The sequence below is a fragment of the Micromys minutus genome (assembly GCF_963924665.1).
Source record: "Micromys minutus genome assembly, chromosome: 1".
Taxonomy (NCBI): domain Eukaryota; kingdom Metazoa; phylum Chordata; class Mammalia; order Rodentia; family Muridae; genus Micromys; species Micromys minutus.
In genome coordinates, this window is record NC_137969.1 from 121,760,829 (window position 1) to 121,779,341 (window position 18,513).

An 18,513-nucleotide genomic window follows, 5' to 3' on the forward strand; every position below is an offset into this window, starting at 1 on the left:
CGCAGTAGATGGGGGCAAAGAGAGAACGTCCTACGTCATCACGTTTTTGTAATCAGCCAGGGCCCTGCGTGTTGAGTCACGACCGAGCGACGGTTTTAAGGCAAAACTACTCGATCGCCGAGCTGATCGAGTAACTCAGGTTCGGCGATCAGGTTTGTGCGTCAGAAGTTAAGCGACGGGTGTTTAGACGCGTCCGGTTCCAGGAACGCTGTTCCCTTGGTCCCTTGACCCTTCTTAAGACCTAGAGGGGGATGGCTCTACGCTGCTTTGATGCAGCTCGCAGCCTGGGGTCCCAGGTGAGCGACAGGAACCTTATTACTTATCCCAAGTTCAAAAGTAGGGAATTGTTCCAGATAACTTTTTAAAAGGCCCTGACAACCGTGGCATATCTCAATTATTGCAAACTTGTAAGACAACGTACTTTTAGTACCTGTCGTAAGAATAGAAGACATGAAAATGCGGCATGTTAAGTCACTTCCTAAGGTTTTCTAATCTATATTTAGCAGTTAACTTTGATCTGATTCCTACTTTTTCCCATTTGTCAGGGTCCCTGTAACACGGGCTGGCCTGAAACTAATTTTTAGACCAAAGAATCCTCACCCTGCCTCCTCTGAGTGCCAGATTACATGTATGAGCCACTATGGTTTGCGGTTCTTTCAGTCCTTTTCAGATTCTGACTTACGCAGTTTGAGCTTTTAAATCGTTTTACATAATTTCTGAATCAGTTCTTTGGGTTTGGTATTATAATGAGTTAAAACTAAATTATTTCAGAGTCTACTGAGTGAATGTTGTACCGAACTCTTTCTGTAGATATTTGGAAGATACGCTTGCTCGGTTAGAGCATTAAGTTCTTTGCCAGATAAGAAAAAGGAATTTTTGCACAACGGACCAGACCTTCAAGATTTTGTATCTGGTGATCTTGCAGACAGGAGTAACTGGGATGAATATAAAGGAAACTTAAAGCGACAGAAAGGAGAAAGGTAATTGAATATTAGAGACCATTTTGATTTTCTGTACTGTTTTTAAGTCAAGCCTTGTAGTTGATTCTTTTGTAACCTTTGACCGTTTCTTTTTCATCCTTACTAAAATGACCTGACCATTTTATACTACCATATCCCATTTGATAACTAGCATCTAATTCTCTTGGTACTTATTGATTTATCTTTTTTATTTATTTGGGTTGTAGGAGACAGTTTCTCCGTGTAGACCAGGCTGGCCTCATACTCAGAGATCCATTTCCCTCTTCCACCTGAGTGCTGCAATTAAAGGCATGCACTACCAACCACCTGGCTTACTTTATTGATTTACACCTTCATATACTTTTAATTGTTCATGGGTATTGATAATTTAACTTACTCTTTGTTTGAGATGAGGACTCACTATTTGTTCCTGGCTAACCTAGAACTCACTATGTAGGGCAGGCTGGCCTCAAACTCAGAACTGAGATTTACTGCCTCTGCCTCCCAAGAGATGGGATTAAAGGTGTGTACCTCCACGCACCGGCCACACCCGGCTCTAACTTGTTCCTTTCCTGAGAAAGTTTACATACTGCCTTAGGTTACTTTATCGAAATTGTTTTTTAATGATGAAAGGTTGCCTGGCATGTAGAAGGCTCTGGATGCCAGATTCCTAGCAACAGAGTAAACAAGTAGTAACAGAAGAGGGGTGAGGATTTGGTGTGCAGCGTTGTTTTCAAAAATACTTATAAAACAGCTCCTGGACCATCGGAAGTAAATAGTCAGGGAGAACCGAGGATATAGCTTCCTTTCCAAAGGCTAGACCTTTCTCTTTGTTGTTTCTCATTTCTTGGTCTCTTTTAAATCAGAGTTTCACCAATATAGCCTGGGCTAGCCTTGAACTCACTTTGCAGTTAGATTTGAACTCGAACTCCTGATCCTTCTACCTCTATGGCTTAAATTGTAGTATCACAGATGTGAACCATTGAAACTTAGCCAATTGTCTCCCTTTATTAATGACTAGAATCTAGAATGTAGGATAGAGAGTGTGTTGTTGGGTTCTTTTGAGTTACTGAAGTAATTTAAAGTATTCATAGGGAAGAATATGCTAAAAAGTATTCTTCCTTTAATTAGAACAATATAGCCATGTAAGTTTGCAGGTAGGTGTAAGCATAGCTTGCCCTCAGACTTCGTTATTAGTGTTTCTCTAAAGTAGCTTAAGCAGACCTAAATTTGACTCTTTGTTTTTGTTACTATGATAAAATTGAATTAGTTCAGAAATACAGAAAAGGCTATCCTGGGAAACTGTGCTAGAGTAAAGATAGATGTTTTCCACAGGTTAGTAATGGGCCATTCTCTCTGGCTTTCCCTAGGTTAAGACTACCTCCGTGGTTAAAGACAGAGATACCCATGGGTAAAAATTACAATAAACTGAAAAATACATTGCGGAATTTAAATCTCCACACAGTAAGTGGCCAGTGTATTTCCTTTCCGTTTTACCCAGTGTCTATACTGTTTCTTCATGTTTGTAAAGGGTTTTTGTTGTTTTGTTTTTTGTTTTGGTGCAGTCTCATTAGATAGTATAGGCTGGTCTGGAACTCACTATATAGGCAGGCCTGTTTGTTCTCAGACGTGAATCTCCTGCCTTACCTTCCTGCGTGCTTGGGTTAGAAAATGGGCGGTACCAGATGAGACTGAAGAGAAATGATGAATGAATGAATATGTAAACACTAGCAGGGAGAGCGGACAGAGATGATGTCTTACCAACAGTAATAAAATGTAGAGACGGTTAGGGACCAGGAATATACCCAGTGTTGTCTCAGTGTGTGTAAAACCAAGTCTAATTTTCCCACAGAAAAGGTGATTATATTTCTTCTGCACTGTGTTGGAAACATAGTCAGTAGTTTAAATTCTCTAATACTGGGCTGGAGAAATGGCTCAGTGGTTAAGAGCACAGGCTGTTTCTTCAGAGAACCCAGGTTTGATTTCTAGCACCCACACGGCAGCTCATAACTCTTCTGGACTGTTTTGACACAAGGCATGCATGTGGTTCACAGATATACATACAGGCAAAAAAATCTATACACACAAAATTATAATAAAAAATATATATATTGGTTTTTTCAAGACAGGGGTTTTTGCATAGCTCTGGTTGTCCCGGAACTCACTCTGTAGACCAGGTTGGCCTCCTGCATATCCTTCTGCTTCTGACTCCCAAGTGCTGGCAGGAAAGGCGTGCACCACCACCACCCAGCTGATAACAGTAATCTTTAAAAGACAAACAAGAGAACACTTAAAATACCTAATACTTGGTTGTTGGTAGGTTGGTTCTTTCAGCCTGACGCATCGTTTCTCTTTTTCACAGGTGTGTGAGGAGGCCCGCTGTCCAAACATCGGAGAGTGCTGGGGTGGTGGGGAGTTCGCCACAGCCACAGCCACAATCATGGTGAGGCGCCCTGGTCCCCACAGCTTAGCTCAGGCATGTTGTGGAGAGTCTGCCTCCTCCTGAACACGTGAACTGTGAATACCCAGTGAGACTCTGACCACTGATCACAGAGAACCTGGCAGTCTTGACACCTGTGTGACTTCACCCTCTCTGAATGAATCTGTTAGTGGTTCTTCCGTGTATCTGCTATCGAACTCTTTGGTGCCTTAGGGTCTGTGTTTACGTTAATGCATGGGAGTTTTTTTCATAACTATTTGTTTTGTGTATTTTTCCCATCTCAGCTGTTTAACAGCAGCACTTCCAGTGCAACTTCTCTCAGGTCTGCGTGTTCATCTTTCTATAGCCAGATGGCGCGATGGGTCAAGTCATATGCTGTGAAGCCTGGTAACCTGAGTTCAACCCACAGGACCCACATGTGGCAGGAGAAAACCGACTCTCACACGTGTTCTCACACATACATGCCCATACCCACAAAATAAATAAAATGTCACCTAAGAAAGAATGTATTTATAGCTGTGCATTAGTGGTGCACACCTTTAATCCCAGCACTGGGGAGGCAGAGGCAGGTGGATTTCTTGAAGTTGAGGCCAGCCTGGTCTACAGAGTGAGTTCCAGGACACTCAGGGTTACATAGAGAAACCCTATCTCAAAAAAAAAATTTTTTTTCCAAACCATTTCTTGTTGATTATTGGGCTGTGTTATTTACAAACTATGAGTAAGTTGTAAAGAGTACAATACAACAGGCGACTTGGCACCTCTGGTTAGAGGCGAGAACTTTAGCCTCTTCAAAAACTGTACATTGGGGTCTCATTATTTAACTTTACTTCTAGTTTGAGATCTACTTGCCTCTGCTTCCCAAGTATTAAAGGTGTGCACCAGCATCACCTAGCTTAGTCATTCTTCACTCTGTGCATATGTGTACGAGCACAGATGCATGTAGAGGGCTCTAAAACACTCAGCCATCTTCCATTTAAATTCCGAGACGGAGTTGCACTGTGGAACCCAGGCTGACCTTCAACTCATGATCTTCTTGCCTCAACTTCTCAGGTGCTAGGATTACAGGCATGCATCACCACACTTGGCTTCAGGTTGAAATTCTGTTGTTGTTGTTGATAATGATGATGATGATGACAAGGATGAAGACAGTGATTGTATACATGTGGAGATGTTTTTGGAAGTCAGAGAACTTCCCACTTTCACATGGGGTCTGGGAATCAACTTCCCACTTTTGCATGGGGGCCTGGCAAGTACCTTTCCCCACTAGCCAGCGACTACCCATCCCGCTGGCCCCTTAAATTATAAAATTATCTGTTCCCTCCTGGTCCCATACTACTTCCAGTTCCCTTAATACTCACTTGAGTGTTTCCTTTCTTTTTCCACATAACTGTGTGTCTCTTGCCCAGATATCACTTAATGGTGAATGTTCTGGGTTCTTTATACACAGAACCAGTCTGATGACATTCCTGCCATTTATTTTTGGCGCTGTGTTCTTGGGGGTCATCTGCATACTTGATATAAACTGTGATATCTCTGTTCTAGTTGATGGGGGACACATGCACAAGAGGTTGCAGATTTTGTTCTGTTAAGACCGCAAGAAGTCCCCCTCCACTGGATGCTAATGAGCCCGAAAATACTGCCAAAGCAATTGCAGAGTGGGGTCTGGATTATGTCGTCCTGACGTCAGTGGATCGAGATGGTGAGTACTGTGTCACTGTGGCTTTAGTTAAGTTGTGGCATAGCTTCAACAGTAGCTTCTGTTCTTTCTAGATGTGGTCGACGGGGGAGCTGAGCACATTGCCAAGACTGTGTCATGCTTGAAGGAAAGGTACTCGGTTTACATTTGTTAATTTTTTAGGTCTTTTCTCTCTCTCTCTTTCTCTCTCTCTCTCTCTCTCTCTCTCTCTCTCTCTCTCTCTCTCTTTTCTTTTCTTATTTCCCTTTTGTGGAGACATAGTTTATGTAGCCCTGGCTGTCCTGAAACTTACTGTATAGACCAGGCCAGCCTTGAGCTCACAGAGACACACTTACCTCTGTCTCCGAAGTGCTGAGAGTAAAGATGAGCTACCACTCCAGCCCAGCACTGGGTCTTTAATAAGTTACCACTTAAGAGTCGTTAGTTGAGGACACAGCTTTGTGGTAGAATACTTGTCTAGCAGTCCAGCATGCGCAAGATTCCTAGGCTTGATGCTTACCCCCTCCCTCCACACACAGAAAAACTAAGCATTTAAAAACCTGTACTGCTAAGCTGGGTGATGGTGGCACACAGCGTTCAGGAAGCAGAGGCAGGTGGATCTCTAAATTCAAGGTCAGCCTGGTCTGTAGAGTTCCAGACCAGCCAGGGTTATGTAGATAAACTCTGAAAAAAAGAAAGAAAGAAACCATGTACTGTGCTTGCAGAAGACCTGCGGTTAGTTCCCAGCTCATATAGTGGCTGACAAGCATCCTAACTCCACAGGGAATCCAGCACCCACTCTGACCCCTGTAGGCACTGGGCATACACTGAATGCATATGCACATACATGCAGGCAGAACACACAGAAGGTGAAAATGAGTAGATCTCTAGAAGAATAAAAAGCCTCAGGAAGGACGAGATGAACACCATCACTGTAAAATGTGTGTCTGCAGTTTTCATTTTTATCTGTCTGTCCTGCCAATTTTACTTGTTGTCTACATTTAAAAAAAACTTAATCCCATTTATTTCAAAAACATTGAAAAGGAGCAAAGTTGATAGATTGGTGGCACCATACCTTTAATCCCAGGGTTCAAGAGCAAAGACAGGAAAATCTCTGAATTTAAGGCCAGCCTGATCTACATAGCAAACTCCAGGCCAGCCAGGGCTTCCTAGTGAGACTCTGGCCCTAAAAACAAAAGGAGCAAAATGATTTCTGTAACTTGGTGCTAGTGTGGGGGGCCTGAAGAGATGACTCAGCAGTTAAGAGCACTGGCTGCTCTTCCAGAGGTCCTGAGTTCAAGTCCCAGCAGCCACATGGTGACTCACAACCTTCTGTAATGGGATCTGATGCCATCTTCTCGTGTGTCTGAAGACAGTGATGATGTACTTATATGTAAAATAAGTAAATAAATCTTAAAAAAACAAAACAACTTGCTGCTAGTGTAAGGTCTAATGTGCTACCACATGTTTTTCCACCCTAGACTTCCTACTTGTTAAGATTCAAAAAATATATTTTCTGTTTTTCAGTTCACAAAATTTCTTTAACAAGCCACTAATGCATCTCAGGTACAGTTTTTAGAAAGTCAGTTTCAGAGTTACATGCTGTGGTCTTTCAGCATCTTCGTTCACAGTGGGACAAGTGTGGTCTTTTCTATCTATTCTTGGGGAGCAGGTGATCTCTGCCTTTGGCTGTGCAAATAGCTCTGTGACCTAGTTCACCATTACAGTGATAATGATAAACACTGCCACCATAGACACAGGGTGATTAATGTTTGAATGGTACTTCATTAAACAAGAAAAAAGAAAACCAACACAAACCAACCCATGATTCAGCAAACCCAGAAACAGTCTTTAAGGCACAGAGCATAGTGAGATTTGCCTAGAGGAGGTGAGGACAGTGCCTGATGAGTTACAGAGAAACCAAAGTTGAAGAAGGTGGCATTTGCAACCACAGAAGAAACATCCCAATTTGTTTTCCAAACAGTAAAATAATAACGATAATCATTATGTTTTATATTGTGGTTCCCTTAAATGATTTTGTTTTTTAATCACCTACTCCAATTAGGTGTGAAAGTCAGACTGTACTGTTTTCTGTGGGTACACATCCTGGTCATGATGTGCATACAGTTCACTGTTCGGAGGGGTTGCCCACTTAGGACCATTCTGTGTCCGTGCCTTCCTTAGCAAGGCCCAGGGGCTGCTGAGGGGCTGCAGCCGATGGTGACGTGTGTGTGAGTAACAGACCTGCTGGCTCTTGTCCTCAGTTCACTGCTCACCTTCTTCCTCCTAGGAATCCAAAGATCCTCGTGGAGTGCCTCACCCCGGACTTCCGAGGAGACCTGAGCGCAGTAGAGAAGGTGGCTCTGTCTGGACTGGATGTGTACGCGCATAATGTAGAGACTGTTCCAGACTTACAGAGGTGACTTCTTGTTAATTGGTCACAGCGTGCTACGACGCACTTCATCATCGCAGCTCCTTCCTTTCCTTTTTCTCTTGCACTTTTCATTCTGTTCTTTCTTCATGAGTGAGTAGAAACTCAGAAAAGAGAGCCACCAGGAGTGAGTGACCAAGGGCTAGAGAGACGGCTCAGTGACGAAGAGCACACAAGCTTTTGCAGAGTTCCTGGCACTCACTCTGGTCACCTGTTGCTCCAGCTCCAGGGTGGCCCGATGCCTCTGCGCTCCACTGACCTGCACGCATGTGCACACTCCCCATGTAATTTAAAAGTGTGCCAACACTTGTCATGATGTCTCTGGCCAATCATGTCTGCTATCACCCCTTTGGTACTCTGTTTAAGCCTGGAGACATAAGCTAATGTGCTGGGAACTGATGATGTTTGCTGGCAAATAGTGAGCTGAGCATCTTCTCTGCTGACCTCCAAAGGCAGCATCATTGCACATGCACTGGTTAGTCAGGATGCTGTCAGTGATGTCACTGCCCTATAATTCCAGAGCTTAGAAAAAAAAAAGCCCGGAGCGATAGTGTACACCTTAAATCCAGCACACAGGAGGCAAAAGCAGGTGGGTCTGAGTTCAAGGCCCACCTATCCTACGTTTCAAGTTCAAAGCCAGCTGGCTACATGGTAAGATCCTATGTCAAAAAAACAACAAGAGCACACACACACATGAAAGTAGACACTATGCCCTGTTCTTCCTATTAATTTCAGTAGTCATGAATTATGAAGGACTGTTATTCTCTATAATGAATATATTCAGATTTCAGAAAAATTAGAAGTATTTTAGCTGTAGACAAGATTAATATTTTCCTTTAACTTTATTGGGTGTTTGGCTTTGATTTAATTAGCTACTCTCCTTGTTCTGTGCCTCAAATTTACAAGAAGTTGCAGTGAATGGTACCAAGCACATTGCTCCTAGATTGTAAACACTCCAGGGCAGCTTTAATCCAGGGGAGAAATATTTTGTAAGAAGTAGTTCTGGGCTGGCCTAGAGGACTCAGCAAATGAGGTGTGTATTGGTAATCCAGAGGACATGATTTGATTCCCTAGAACCCACATGGTGGAAGGAGAGAGCCAATTCCAGCAAAGCTGTCCTCGGACATCCACAGGTGCCATTGTGTGAATGTTTATGTACATTCACATGCACACAAACATACACAGAGGAAATAGACAATCAAAACAGGTGTCTCAAGTGCATCTTGCAAAGTGTAGTAGCACATAGCTGTCATCCTTACCCAGCACACGTGTACATCCAATGTATAAGTCAGGAGGTTGAGGCCAGAGGGTTGCAAGTTCAAGGCCCGCATGGCTAGCATTATTGTCTCTCAGTGTTAGTTTTCTGTACTGTCAGTTTTATGATTTTTTTAAAAATTGCTGTTTATTTTGAAACATATATTTGTGTAAGTGTGAACATGTGCAAGGACACAGACATCTATCTACAAGTCAAAGGATAGCCTATTGGTTGTTGGTTTTTCCTTGTATATGGGTGAATTGCCTATGTACTATGTGCATGCAAAGCCTCTGGAAGCCAGAGGCCAGAAGGTGATGTCAGTCCCGTGGGACTACTGTTACAGTTGTTAGCCCCTTGTAGTACTGGAAATTGAACCTGAGTCCTCAATTTTCTAAACCGCTGATCCATCTTTTCAAACTTCTGCCTTTAATTTAAAGCAAAATGATAATACTGAACAGAAGCTGCATTAAAATTCAGCTAAGTGCTGATCTTACATTAGTTACTCCCGGGCTTTGCCTTTCGTCACATTTAAGCCACAGTGGTTTGGCCATTGTTGAGGGGTAGCACCCAGCTGTACCAAGCCTGTGGCGATGTTGCCAGCAGTGGGTGCCAGTCTCCCTGGTTTCACTTCAGAAACAACCAGTGAAAATTCCAGAATGCTTTTTCTCCGAGCCTGCAGTGTTACTACTTGCCAGCAGAGGGCAGTCCAACCTGCAGGAAAAATGCTCATAAAAGTTTCAACCCCCAAAGTGAGCATTCCCTCTTTAGAGGTTTGTCTTGTCTTCTACCCAGTTTCTTTTCTTGCTAGAAGTCATAATTTTGACTTTCAGAATTCTAATTTCTCAGTGTATAAACCGAGTGACTTCTAGTCTGGTTTTCTCTGTCTCAAGACTTGGGAGGCCTGAAGAATTGACAGACCTAGGTAGTACAGTGAATGCTGGTTTTCTTTTCAGTGTTAATAAACTTTGTGCACAAATGTACCATGACACTTATGGTCAGTGCACCGTATATTTTAGAGCAGCGGTCCTCAGCCTTCCTAATGCCGAGACCTTTCATACAGTTCCTCATGCTGTGCTGACCCCAACCATAGTATTACTTTGCTGCTATTTCACAAGTGTAATTTCACTACTGTTATGAGTAGTAATGTAGATATTGGTGGTTTCTGATGGTCTTAGGAAACCCTGTGAAAGGTTGAGAAGCACTCTTCTAGAATGTGCTTTCCGGTCTTCTAGCTTGCTTGTATAACAGGTTAGTTGCTTGAATTTGTTTTGTCACTGAGAGCCACCCTGTTTTCCAGGAAAGTTCGTGATCCCCGGGCCAATTTTGACCAATCTCTTCGTGTATTGAAACATGCCAAGGAGGTCCAGCCTGATGTTGTTTCCAAGACATCAATAATGCTGGGCCTCGGTGAGACAGATGAGCAAGTCTATGCCACGATGAAAGGTAAGAAGACGAAAACAAAACCCTCTCCATTTCCCTCAAGTGATAGCAGGAACTCTGTTCTGAAGAGCGTGTTAGTTTATGCCGAGGACGCTGAGAACAAAGCACCTGGAGCTGCAGGTATAGGCCAGCAGGAGCATCCCGCCCCCATGTCCAGAACCAGAAAGGACATGGGTGCAAACAGCAACACGCAGGGGAAGGAAGCTTTCTTAGATCATGGCATGGTGTGCATTTAGCCCTCTTCATCGCCACCTGTTCATGGAAAACAGGATCTCGTCCACTCTGCTCTCTGCCACTGGATGGTTTGAGAGGGTTAGGTTCCAGGCATTGGTGGGTAAGGATGATGCTGAAGCCTGCTGTAGTTTAGAGGTAGGTGCTCACCTACAGTACAGCTGACCAAGAAGGACTCAAGCCACACTGGGAGAACACCCCCTGGTCACCAGGGAAAACCCTAATATACCATGTTTGTCTCAAACGAATGCTTTTGCTTCAAAAGTTGTTCCTTTGCCTTTTTTTTTTTTTTTTTTAATTCAGGTAGAGTTGGAGTTATTAAGAAAAGACTTTAGAACTGAAGAGATGACTCAGGTAGTAAAGGCTAGGTTCATAACAAAAAAGTTCAGTTTCTAGCAACCATGGGTGTCTCTCCAACCATCAAGAAAAAAAAGAAAAGAAAAAGGATTTAATGTAGGCGTAGCATGGGGAATAATAGAGTCGAGTAAAAATGACACACCTCCAAGCTTGGCTTCTCAAGAGTCATCTTCCTTCATCTTTTATGCCTCATGACATCCTGCTTGAAATCCTCTTCTCCTATTTTAGCTTTTATTTATGAATCCCCCCCCCCCCCTTGTGTACCTCTAGCTGTCCTGGAACTTTGTCTGTAGACCAGGCTGAACTCAGTGATCTGTGTACACCTGCCTCCCCAGAGCTGGGATTAAAGGCATGCACCACCAGGTCCAGCCTTACAAGTTTTCCTGTCTCCCGGTTTCACACTACTGTGGTAATCATTGCTGTGTTTCCAATTCTCATTAGAATCTATGGCTCAGTGTTTTTGAATGAGTGGGTTTTCTCCTGTCTAGTATTGTGTCTGACAGTTACAGCCCACAGCATAGGACCTATAGATCTGTAATTGTAGCTGAACACCTGCTAAGTGGAATCTTTGCTTTTTCCCTTTTCAGCCCTCCGCGAAGCTGATGTGGACTGTTTAACTCTAGGGCAGTATATGCAGCCAACAAAGCGCCACCTTAAGGTACAAAGTCCTGAGTTGCCATATATTTTCTTAGTACTTTGAAGTAACCCTTCATTGTCCACAGGTAGAGATTAGAAAGCATTAGCTTTGTAGGCTAACGTCCATGTGTATGTACAGATTTCCATCTTGCCACACAAAGCAGCGATGCTGATACTCACTGGTGCTCACTGGTGCTCACTGGTGCTCACTGGTACTCACTGGTACTCACTGGTGCTCACTGGTGCTCACTGGTGCTCACTGGTACTCACTGGTGCTCACTGGTGCTCACTGGTACTCACTGGTACTCACTGGTGCTCACTGGTGCTCACTGGTACTCACTGGTACTCACTGGTACTCAACTATTCAAGAGCTAAGAGTTGGGAGGTAGGACTTCCTGGCATTTGGTGGTCCTGTGACTTGGTTACAGTTGCCTGAAAGAGAAAGCTGACTTAAGAAAGAGAAGGCAGTTTTCTGCCTCTGTGAAGGAGAGCATTGTCTCGGTATGATGCTGTAGCGAGCTCGTAGAGCCTAGCGTGTGAGGCCCAGTTTCAAACCCTAGTACTGCCAAACAAACAAAAGTAAAGCATGCCAGGATTAGTGCTAAACATCCTCAGGCATCTTATACATGGAGTGACATTAAAATGCTTGCAGATTGAGGTCAAGTCCCAGAACCCACTTTTGTTTTAAGGAGGTATGGTGGAGTGTGCTTATAGTCCCAGCACAGGGGAAGCAAACTGGTAGATTTCTGGGGCTCACTGGCCAGCCAGCTGATCTACTTAAGAGTCTCAGACTACTGAAGGGCCCTGTTGCTGAAGAAGGTGAAAAATGCCCAAGGAACAACTTGGCCTATATCTGTGTGCATGAGCACCCACAAAAGTCTGTGTGTACACACATGCATATATACACACATGCAGAATCTTATAGACATGACCAATTCTGGCTTGTACTATTAATAAATGATCTCTATAATCATGTTTTCTTTACCTGTTGGAACAGCTCATGCAGTACAAAGTATTGTTTCTTCCTCTCTAAATCCTCTGTGGTTATGCTCTGATAGAATCCGACAAATAATCCAACAAAGGAGAGGGAGGGGTCTGGATAAATGATGAGTCATTCTGTATACATGGGTATAGACTTTATATAAAATCAGAATTACTAAGAATTCTGAAGTCTGTTCTAAAGTGATTATTTATATGAAGGTTGAAGAATATGTTACTCCTGAGAAGTTCAGATACTGGGAAAAAGTAGGAAATGAACTTGGATTTCACTATACTGCCAGTGGCCCTTTGGTACGATCTTCATATAAAGCAGGTAAGTCTGACTGCAGGGGGTGGTCCTGTTTAGGCCGTAATTCCACACAGTTATGTTCCACCCCAAAGCATCAAAGCTCTAAAGCAAATTACAGTGGCTGTAGTTGTCTCTTCCCCGGGTAATAGAGAGAGATCTTCTTTTCCTAGAAATGTATTTTGTAGCTTTACTCCATAGGGTCAGGTCATATTATGAAGCTTCTCTTTAGCTTCATTTGTACATGTTCTCACTATGATTGATAGCTCAGCCATTTGCACAGTCGCTTATGCCATGCGTGACTTTCAGTGGCGATCTCCCAGAAATGTATATTCATTTGACAATGCTGCCAGCTGCCGAGTCCAGCTCTGTGTCAGAATCGAAAGCCCAGTTTATCTTGTTAACCTAATCCCCTTGACATAAACGGGAAAACTAAAATCATTTTATCCCTAAACAAGTTTTTACTGGTTTATATCTTTTCACTTTTGGTATGTAGCTCTTGTTTTGGTCATCTGACTGAGCTGATTATGAAAGTAAAGACATTTTCTAAAGATTAAAAAGTCATTGGGAGCCAGGAATGTAGTTGGGTGGTAGAGCTCATGCCAAGCATGTTTAGGCCCAGGTTAGTTCTTGGCAGCAGAGGAAAAGAGTAGGGAAGATGTCAGGTGATCAGGTGAGTCAGGTTGCAGAGCCAGCATTCGGGAGGATGGGAGAGGAAGCTGTCTCCCCTCGTAGTGAGGGTCAGCGATTGGGATTGGTAAGCTAGGTGTTTTGGGATATATACAAAGTATGTTAATACTATAAATGGTCGTTTAAGGGATTTCCGTGTTTACCGAGATCTGAACCACGGATATAAGTTAGAGAGCTGGCCACAGTGGTGTATGCTAGTATTCGTAGCAGTTGGGAGGAGGAAGGTGGGCCACCTTCAGCCGTGTGGTGAAGTCAAGGCCAGCCTGGCTCCATGAGACTCTTGTTTAAAAAAAAAAAAAAAAACAAAAAACAAAAAACCAGGAAAAGAAAATAAATTTAAGATATGAACAGTTTATCTTAGGTATAAAAGCCAAGAATTTGAACCTCTGTGTTATTTCTTAAATAGCAATAAAAGAAAGCATGCATGGATTTGGGGTGTATGAGAGGAGTTAGGGGGCATAGTAGAGAGGAATATGATCAAAATGTGTATTCATGTTAGAGATTTTTATAATTAATAAAAATTCCAGGAATTTGGTTCAGCGCTAACAGGCTGTGATTTAGAAGTGAGAGTTAAGCAGGATGGCAGGCAGGTTATATAATACATACAGTACATACATAGACAGACACACAGACAGACAGACAGAGGCTAGAACCAATATTAGCTTCTAGAAGTGGGTACCTAGAGTAATCTTTATTTTGCTTTTTGTCTTTTCTATTTTGTGGTGGGTAGATTTTGATTTCTTTATTTGTTTAGAGAAACAGTCTCACTGTATAGTTTTTGCTGACCTGGAACTCATCATGTAGATCAGACTGGCCTCAAACTCACAGAAATCGCCTGCCTCCAAGGTCTGGGATTAAAGGCGTCAACAGCCTTGTGCAGCATAGAGTAATATTTAAAAGGAAATTGAGATGATTGAGATGAAGGACTGAGCGGTGCAGACAGGAGGCTCAGGAGTTTTGGTGATGGTGTGGGATGATGGTTGTGTCTGGTTGTACTTGTGATGACAGAGAGGAGCTGACGGACTCCTCAGAAAATGAAGCCTCGAGGGCTGCTCTGCAGCAGGAAGTGCTGTCTTCATCTGAAGCTACCATTAACGGGCGGGAAGGGAGTGGGAAGGGAGCCGAGCGTGCCCCACAGGAAACAGGCCCGTTATGAAAGCAGAGCTCTGGCTTCCCTGGAGGGGAATGAGGAGTGAGAGATTCCATCAGCTGAGTGCTCAGCTGCAGGGAGGTCTGCTCTATAAGTATCAGCTGCGCCAATGACGTCAGAGCCGGCCTGACTTTGTCAGCAGTGAGGAATAGTCAGCCTTCACAGCAGGACGAGCGTGCAGAAGCAGATTCACGGCTCAGATCACTTGGGTGCTGGAAGGAGTAACAGTTGAGAGTGCAGAGATGAAGCAGTCCTTTTTGGTCCCTGAGCAGGCCTGTGCTGTTACAGAGAGGAAGGGGGAGGGAAGATGCAAGACATTACAATCTCAAAAAATAAAAAATTAAACCAAAACAGTTGGGGAAATACCAAAGATAAGGAACACTTAGATGATAAAAACACTGCCTTTGAGATCTGAGAGGACGGAAATGCCAGTAAATTCAAGCTTTCTTTGTGAGGGGGCAGGATTCTCAAACAGCTTACTTTAGGATATTAATGTATTCTTATTTTTCCTAAATAGGTGAATTTTTCCTGAAAAACCTAGTGGCTAAAAGAAGAACAAAAGTTTCTGAAATTTAGCCAAGACCTTCAAGATCATTGGAATGTTGAGATTTCACATCCAGTTGGTATGAGGGCGGTGCCATCTTGTCAGGATTCCTGTGCGTGCAAAGCAGCACTGTTGGTTTGAAAGTCTGACGTGGTCCAAGTGTAAGTTCACCCAGCCACCCTCCCTTCCTAAGACCTGATCTCAGAGATAATCCATTTGACCTCTTGCCGACCTTTGTCCTCATCCTTGTCAGTGATGATATGACCACAGAACATCTTTGAACGGTTTGCTGTTGCCATTGTAATTTAAAAGTGTACTAGCATTTAGAAGATCTTATAAATCACAGTAACATATATGACATTTCTTGTCTTAAAAAGATTTATTTTTATTTATGTGTGCGGGGGTTAGGGGGCAGAAGAAATGTTTTCTGGAACTGGAGTTAGAGTAACATGGACTCCGTGACACATAATAACTAATCTTTTAAACGCTGCAAAGATAGTCAGAACGTGTGGAGTTGGGAAGGGCCCTGAGTTCCACTGGTATCAGTAGCTGAGGAGAAGCCAGCTTCCTCAAGGGTGTGGCCTCTGTTGCCCCATGCTCTAGAGCAGTGCTTCTCCACCGTCCTGCCGCTGAGACCCTTTAATACAGTTCCTCATGCTGTGCTGATCCCCAGCCATAACGTTGTTTTTGTTGCTACTTCATTACTGTAATTTTGCTACTGTTCATGAGTCATAATGTAAATATATCTGATATGTGACCTCAAGGGATTATGACCCACAGGATGAGCAGCAGTGCCCCAGTGGCTGGCCCAGCACCCAGGAGGATAAGACAGAATGTTAGGCCGCTCAGCACTCTGGAGTCTAGGAATGGGGAAGATGGAGAGTTGTTGGGCACTTCCTCCTGCAGGGATACAGCCAGCATCCCAGTCACTACATACCTTGCACTCCGTGCTGTCCAGAAATGTCTTCCACCTTCCCGGCCACCACTGGCTCCTTCCTACTCAGTTCTATTGGATTACACAGCCCCTCCCTGTACCCCTTGCTATCCTTAGTTATAATGGGTTCCTTACAAAGGGAAGAGCACACACGTGTGCACAGGATACATATGATGGCACACACTGTGAACCTCAGCAGTTGGGTGCAGTTGGGTGGGAGATTGCTGTGAGATGAAGGCCAGCCTGGGTCAAAGCCTCTATTATCTGTCCTTCCAAACTGGGTTTTGACTTTTTGTTGTTGCTTGAGACAGAATCTCATATAGCCCAGGCTAGCCTCAGACTGGCTGTGCAGTAGATGTCCTGGCTCTGTCCCCTATGTGCTGTGATTACAGGCCTGCAGCACTAGTTGTCCAGGAGCACACTCTTATACTCAGCACTTAGCAGGCAGAAGAATATAGTGTTTGAGGCCAGTCTAGACTGCAGCAAAGCCACCCCAAAATCACCCACCTTACCTGCCCCAAGCAGTCTTCTATCCTCAACTCTAGACCAAAGCACAGCTTTTATTATCTTGTCCATTGTGTGTGTGCTCTGAGTCAGTCTGTGTACAAAAGGCTGTCCTGGAACTATGGCATCTGCCTGCTTTACCTCACTTTACAGGGAGGGAGCCACTCCACTTGGCCTCACACCTCTTTGCTATTGCTAATTTTAAAATAAGGCTTATTTTTTTAAATTATTTGTAATTTATTATTTTTATCTGTGTGTGGTTACCCGTTCCAACCAAGCTGCATCCCTGACTCTAGAACCTATAAAGTACCAATTTATTTAAAAATCTTACATGGGACTATCCAAATTTCACACTTTACAATGTAGTCACATAAAATTTTCTTCGTAAGACATATAGAATAAACAAATACGGGATTCTGAGTCCGGTAATTTGAGCTTTATTACTTTAGAAAGAACTTCCTCGGGTCATGGCTGCCCATCGCTCTGCCTCTGTGCCAGTATCACTTCATAACAAAGACGTATTACTGTGTATGTATGTGTGTCCATTGCATGTGTGTGGGGGTGCCTCAGGAAGAACAGCAAGTGCACTTAACCACTGGGACATCTCTTAGTCCTTTTGTTTGGGTTGTTTTGAAACAGGATCTCATCCAGCCCAGGCTTGTCTCATTAGTCAAGGCTATCCTTGAACTCCTGACCCTCCCTCTCCAAGCCTGTCACTTCACTTGGCTTTACTCTTAAAATCCTTATTGTATCTCTATGGTGTGTGTCCAGAACGACACATCCCAGAGTACAGTGAGGACAACGCCACAGAATCAGGTTTTTTCTCCACCTTTACACCGTCTTCGGGGATCACACGCGGGCTTGCTTACCCACTTGGCCATCTTACTGACCCTGAATGTTCTTTTTTTTAAAGCCATGGTCTTTAGTTCCCACAGTAGAGGACAAATTGCTGTGCCCATTTATATGTTGAGTCACATATTTTTACCCCATCATAAATAGAAATTTCCAAGGCTCTACATTTGGCCCATTTTCTTCCCATTGCAATTTTTCTACCTTTTGAACTACAACTGTATCCCACAGTTAGTTATTCATTTCCCACAGATGCTTCCTGCAATTAAAAAGGAGTGCCTAATTTTTTTATTTTTTGGAGACAGGTTTCTCTGTGTAGCCCTGGCTGACCTGGACCTCACTGTGTAGTCTGGGATTAAAGGCGTGTGACACTATCGCCCAGTGCAGGAGTACCTAATTTTAACAGCTTCAGCAAGACATTTTTGTTTATAATCTTATTGACAAGCACATACAGAGTAGATCCTAATCTATAATTTATTCTCAGGAGTCTTACAAGTAAAGGTTAATCCTTACACCAATATGAGTTCTTCTAACGTCTGCAAAGCTTTTCTGAGAGACCAAATAGCCAGTAGTTTGTATGTTTTGTAGGCCAGAAGACAAAGTCGAGACTATTGTGTAGGAAATTCTATAAGCATTTAAACATAACTGTAGGGGCTGGAGAAGGGGACTCAGTGGTTAAGAGCCTTTGTTTCAGTTCTGAGCACCCATATTGTGGCTTAGACAGCTGCCCATAACTCTAGGTTAGAGGCTCTGATGTCTTCAATTTCTATTTGATGTCTTCAATTTCTATTACTGCTTAATCACGCAAGTCCTAAAGGATGAGACTTGCATTTGTTTAACAAAGTTTGTACATCCTCAGTGCACACAGCCTTAAATTGAAATAGGACATCATCGGGGCTGGAGAGATGGCTCAGTGGTTAAGAGCACTGACTTGGTTAACAGCACTGACTGTTCCTCCAGAGGTCCTGAGTTCAATTCCCAGCAACCACATGGTGGCTCACAACCATCTGTAATGGGATCCGATGCCTTCTTCTGGTGTGTCTGATGACTACAGTGTAGTTATATATAATAAATTAATTAAAAGAATAGGACATAACCCAACTGAAAACAACCATATGGAAGGAGAGCTCGAG

General features: G+C 43.3%; 1 protein-coding gene across 1 annotated transcript; it reads left to right on the forward strand.

The window, feature by feature from the left end:
• Positions 1 to 170: 170 nt before the first annotated feature.
• Positions 171 to 16,951, forward strand: LIAS (lipoic acid synthetase). Its single transcript, XM_080919217.1, has 11 exons — positions 171 to 296; positions 811 to 980; positions 2,330 to 2,423; positions 3,322 to 3,402; positions 4,942 to 5,098; positions 5,170 to 5,227; positions 7,365 to 7,493; positions 10,058 to 10,203; positions 11,376 to 11,446; positions 12,625 to 12,736; positions 15,067 to 16,951. The coding sequence occupies exons 1-11, from the start codon at positions 252 to 254 to the stop codon at positions 15,123 to 15,125; spliced, it is 1,122 nt and encodes a 373-aa protein (XP_080775343.1). The 5' UTR covers positions 171 to 251; the 3' UTR covers positions 15,126 to 16,951.
• The last annotated feature ends 1,562 nt before the right edge of the window (positions 16,952 to 18,513 follow it).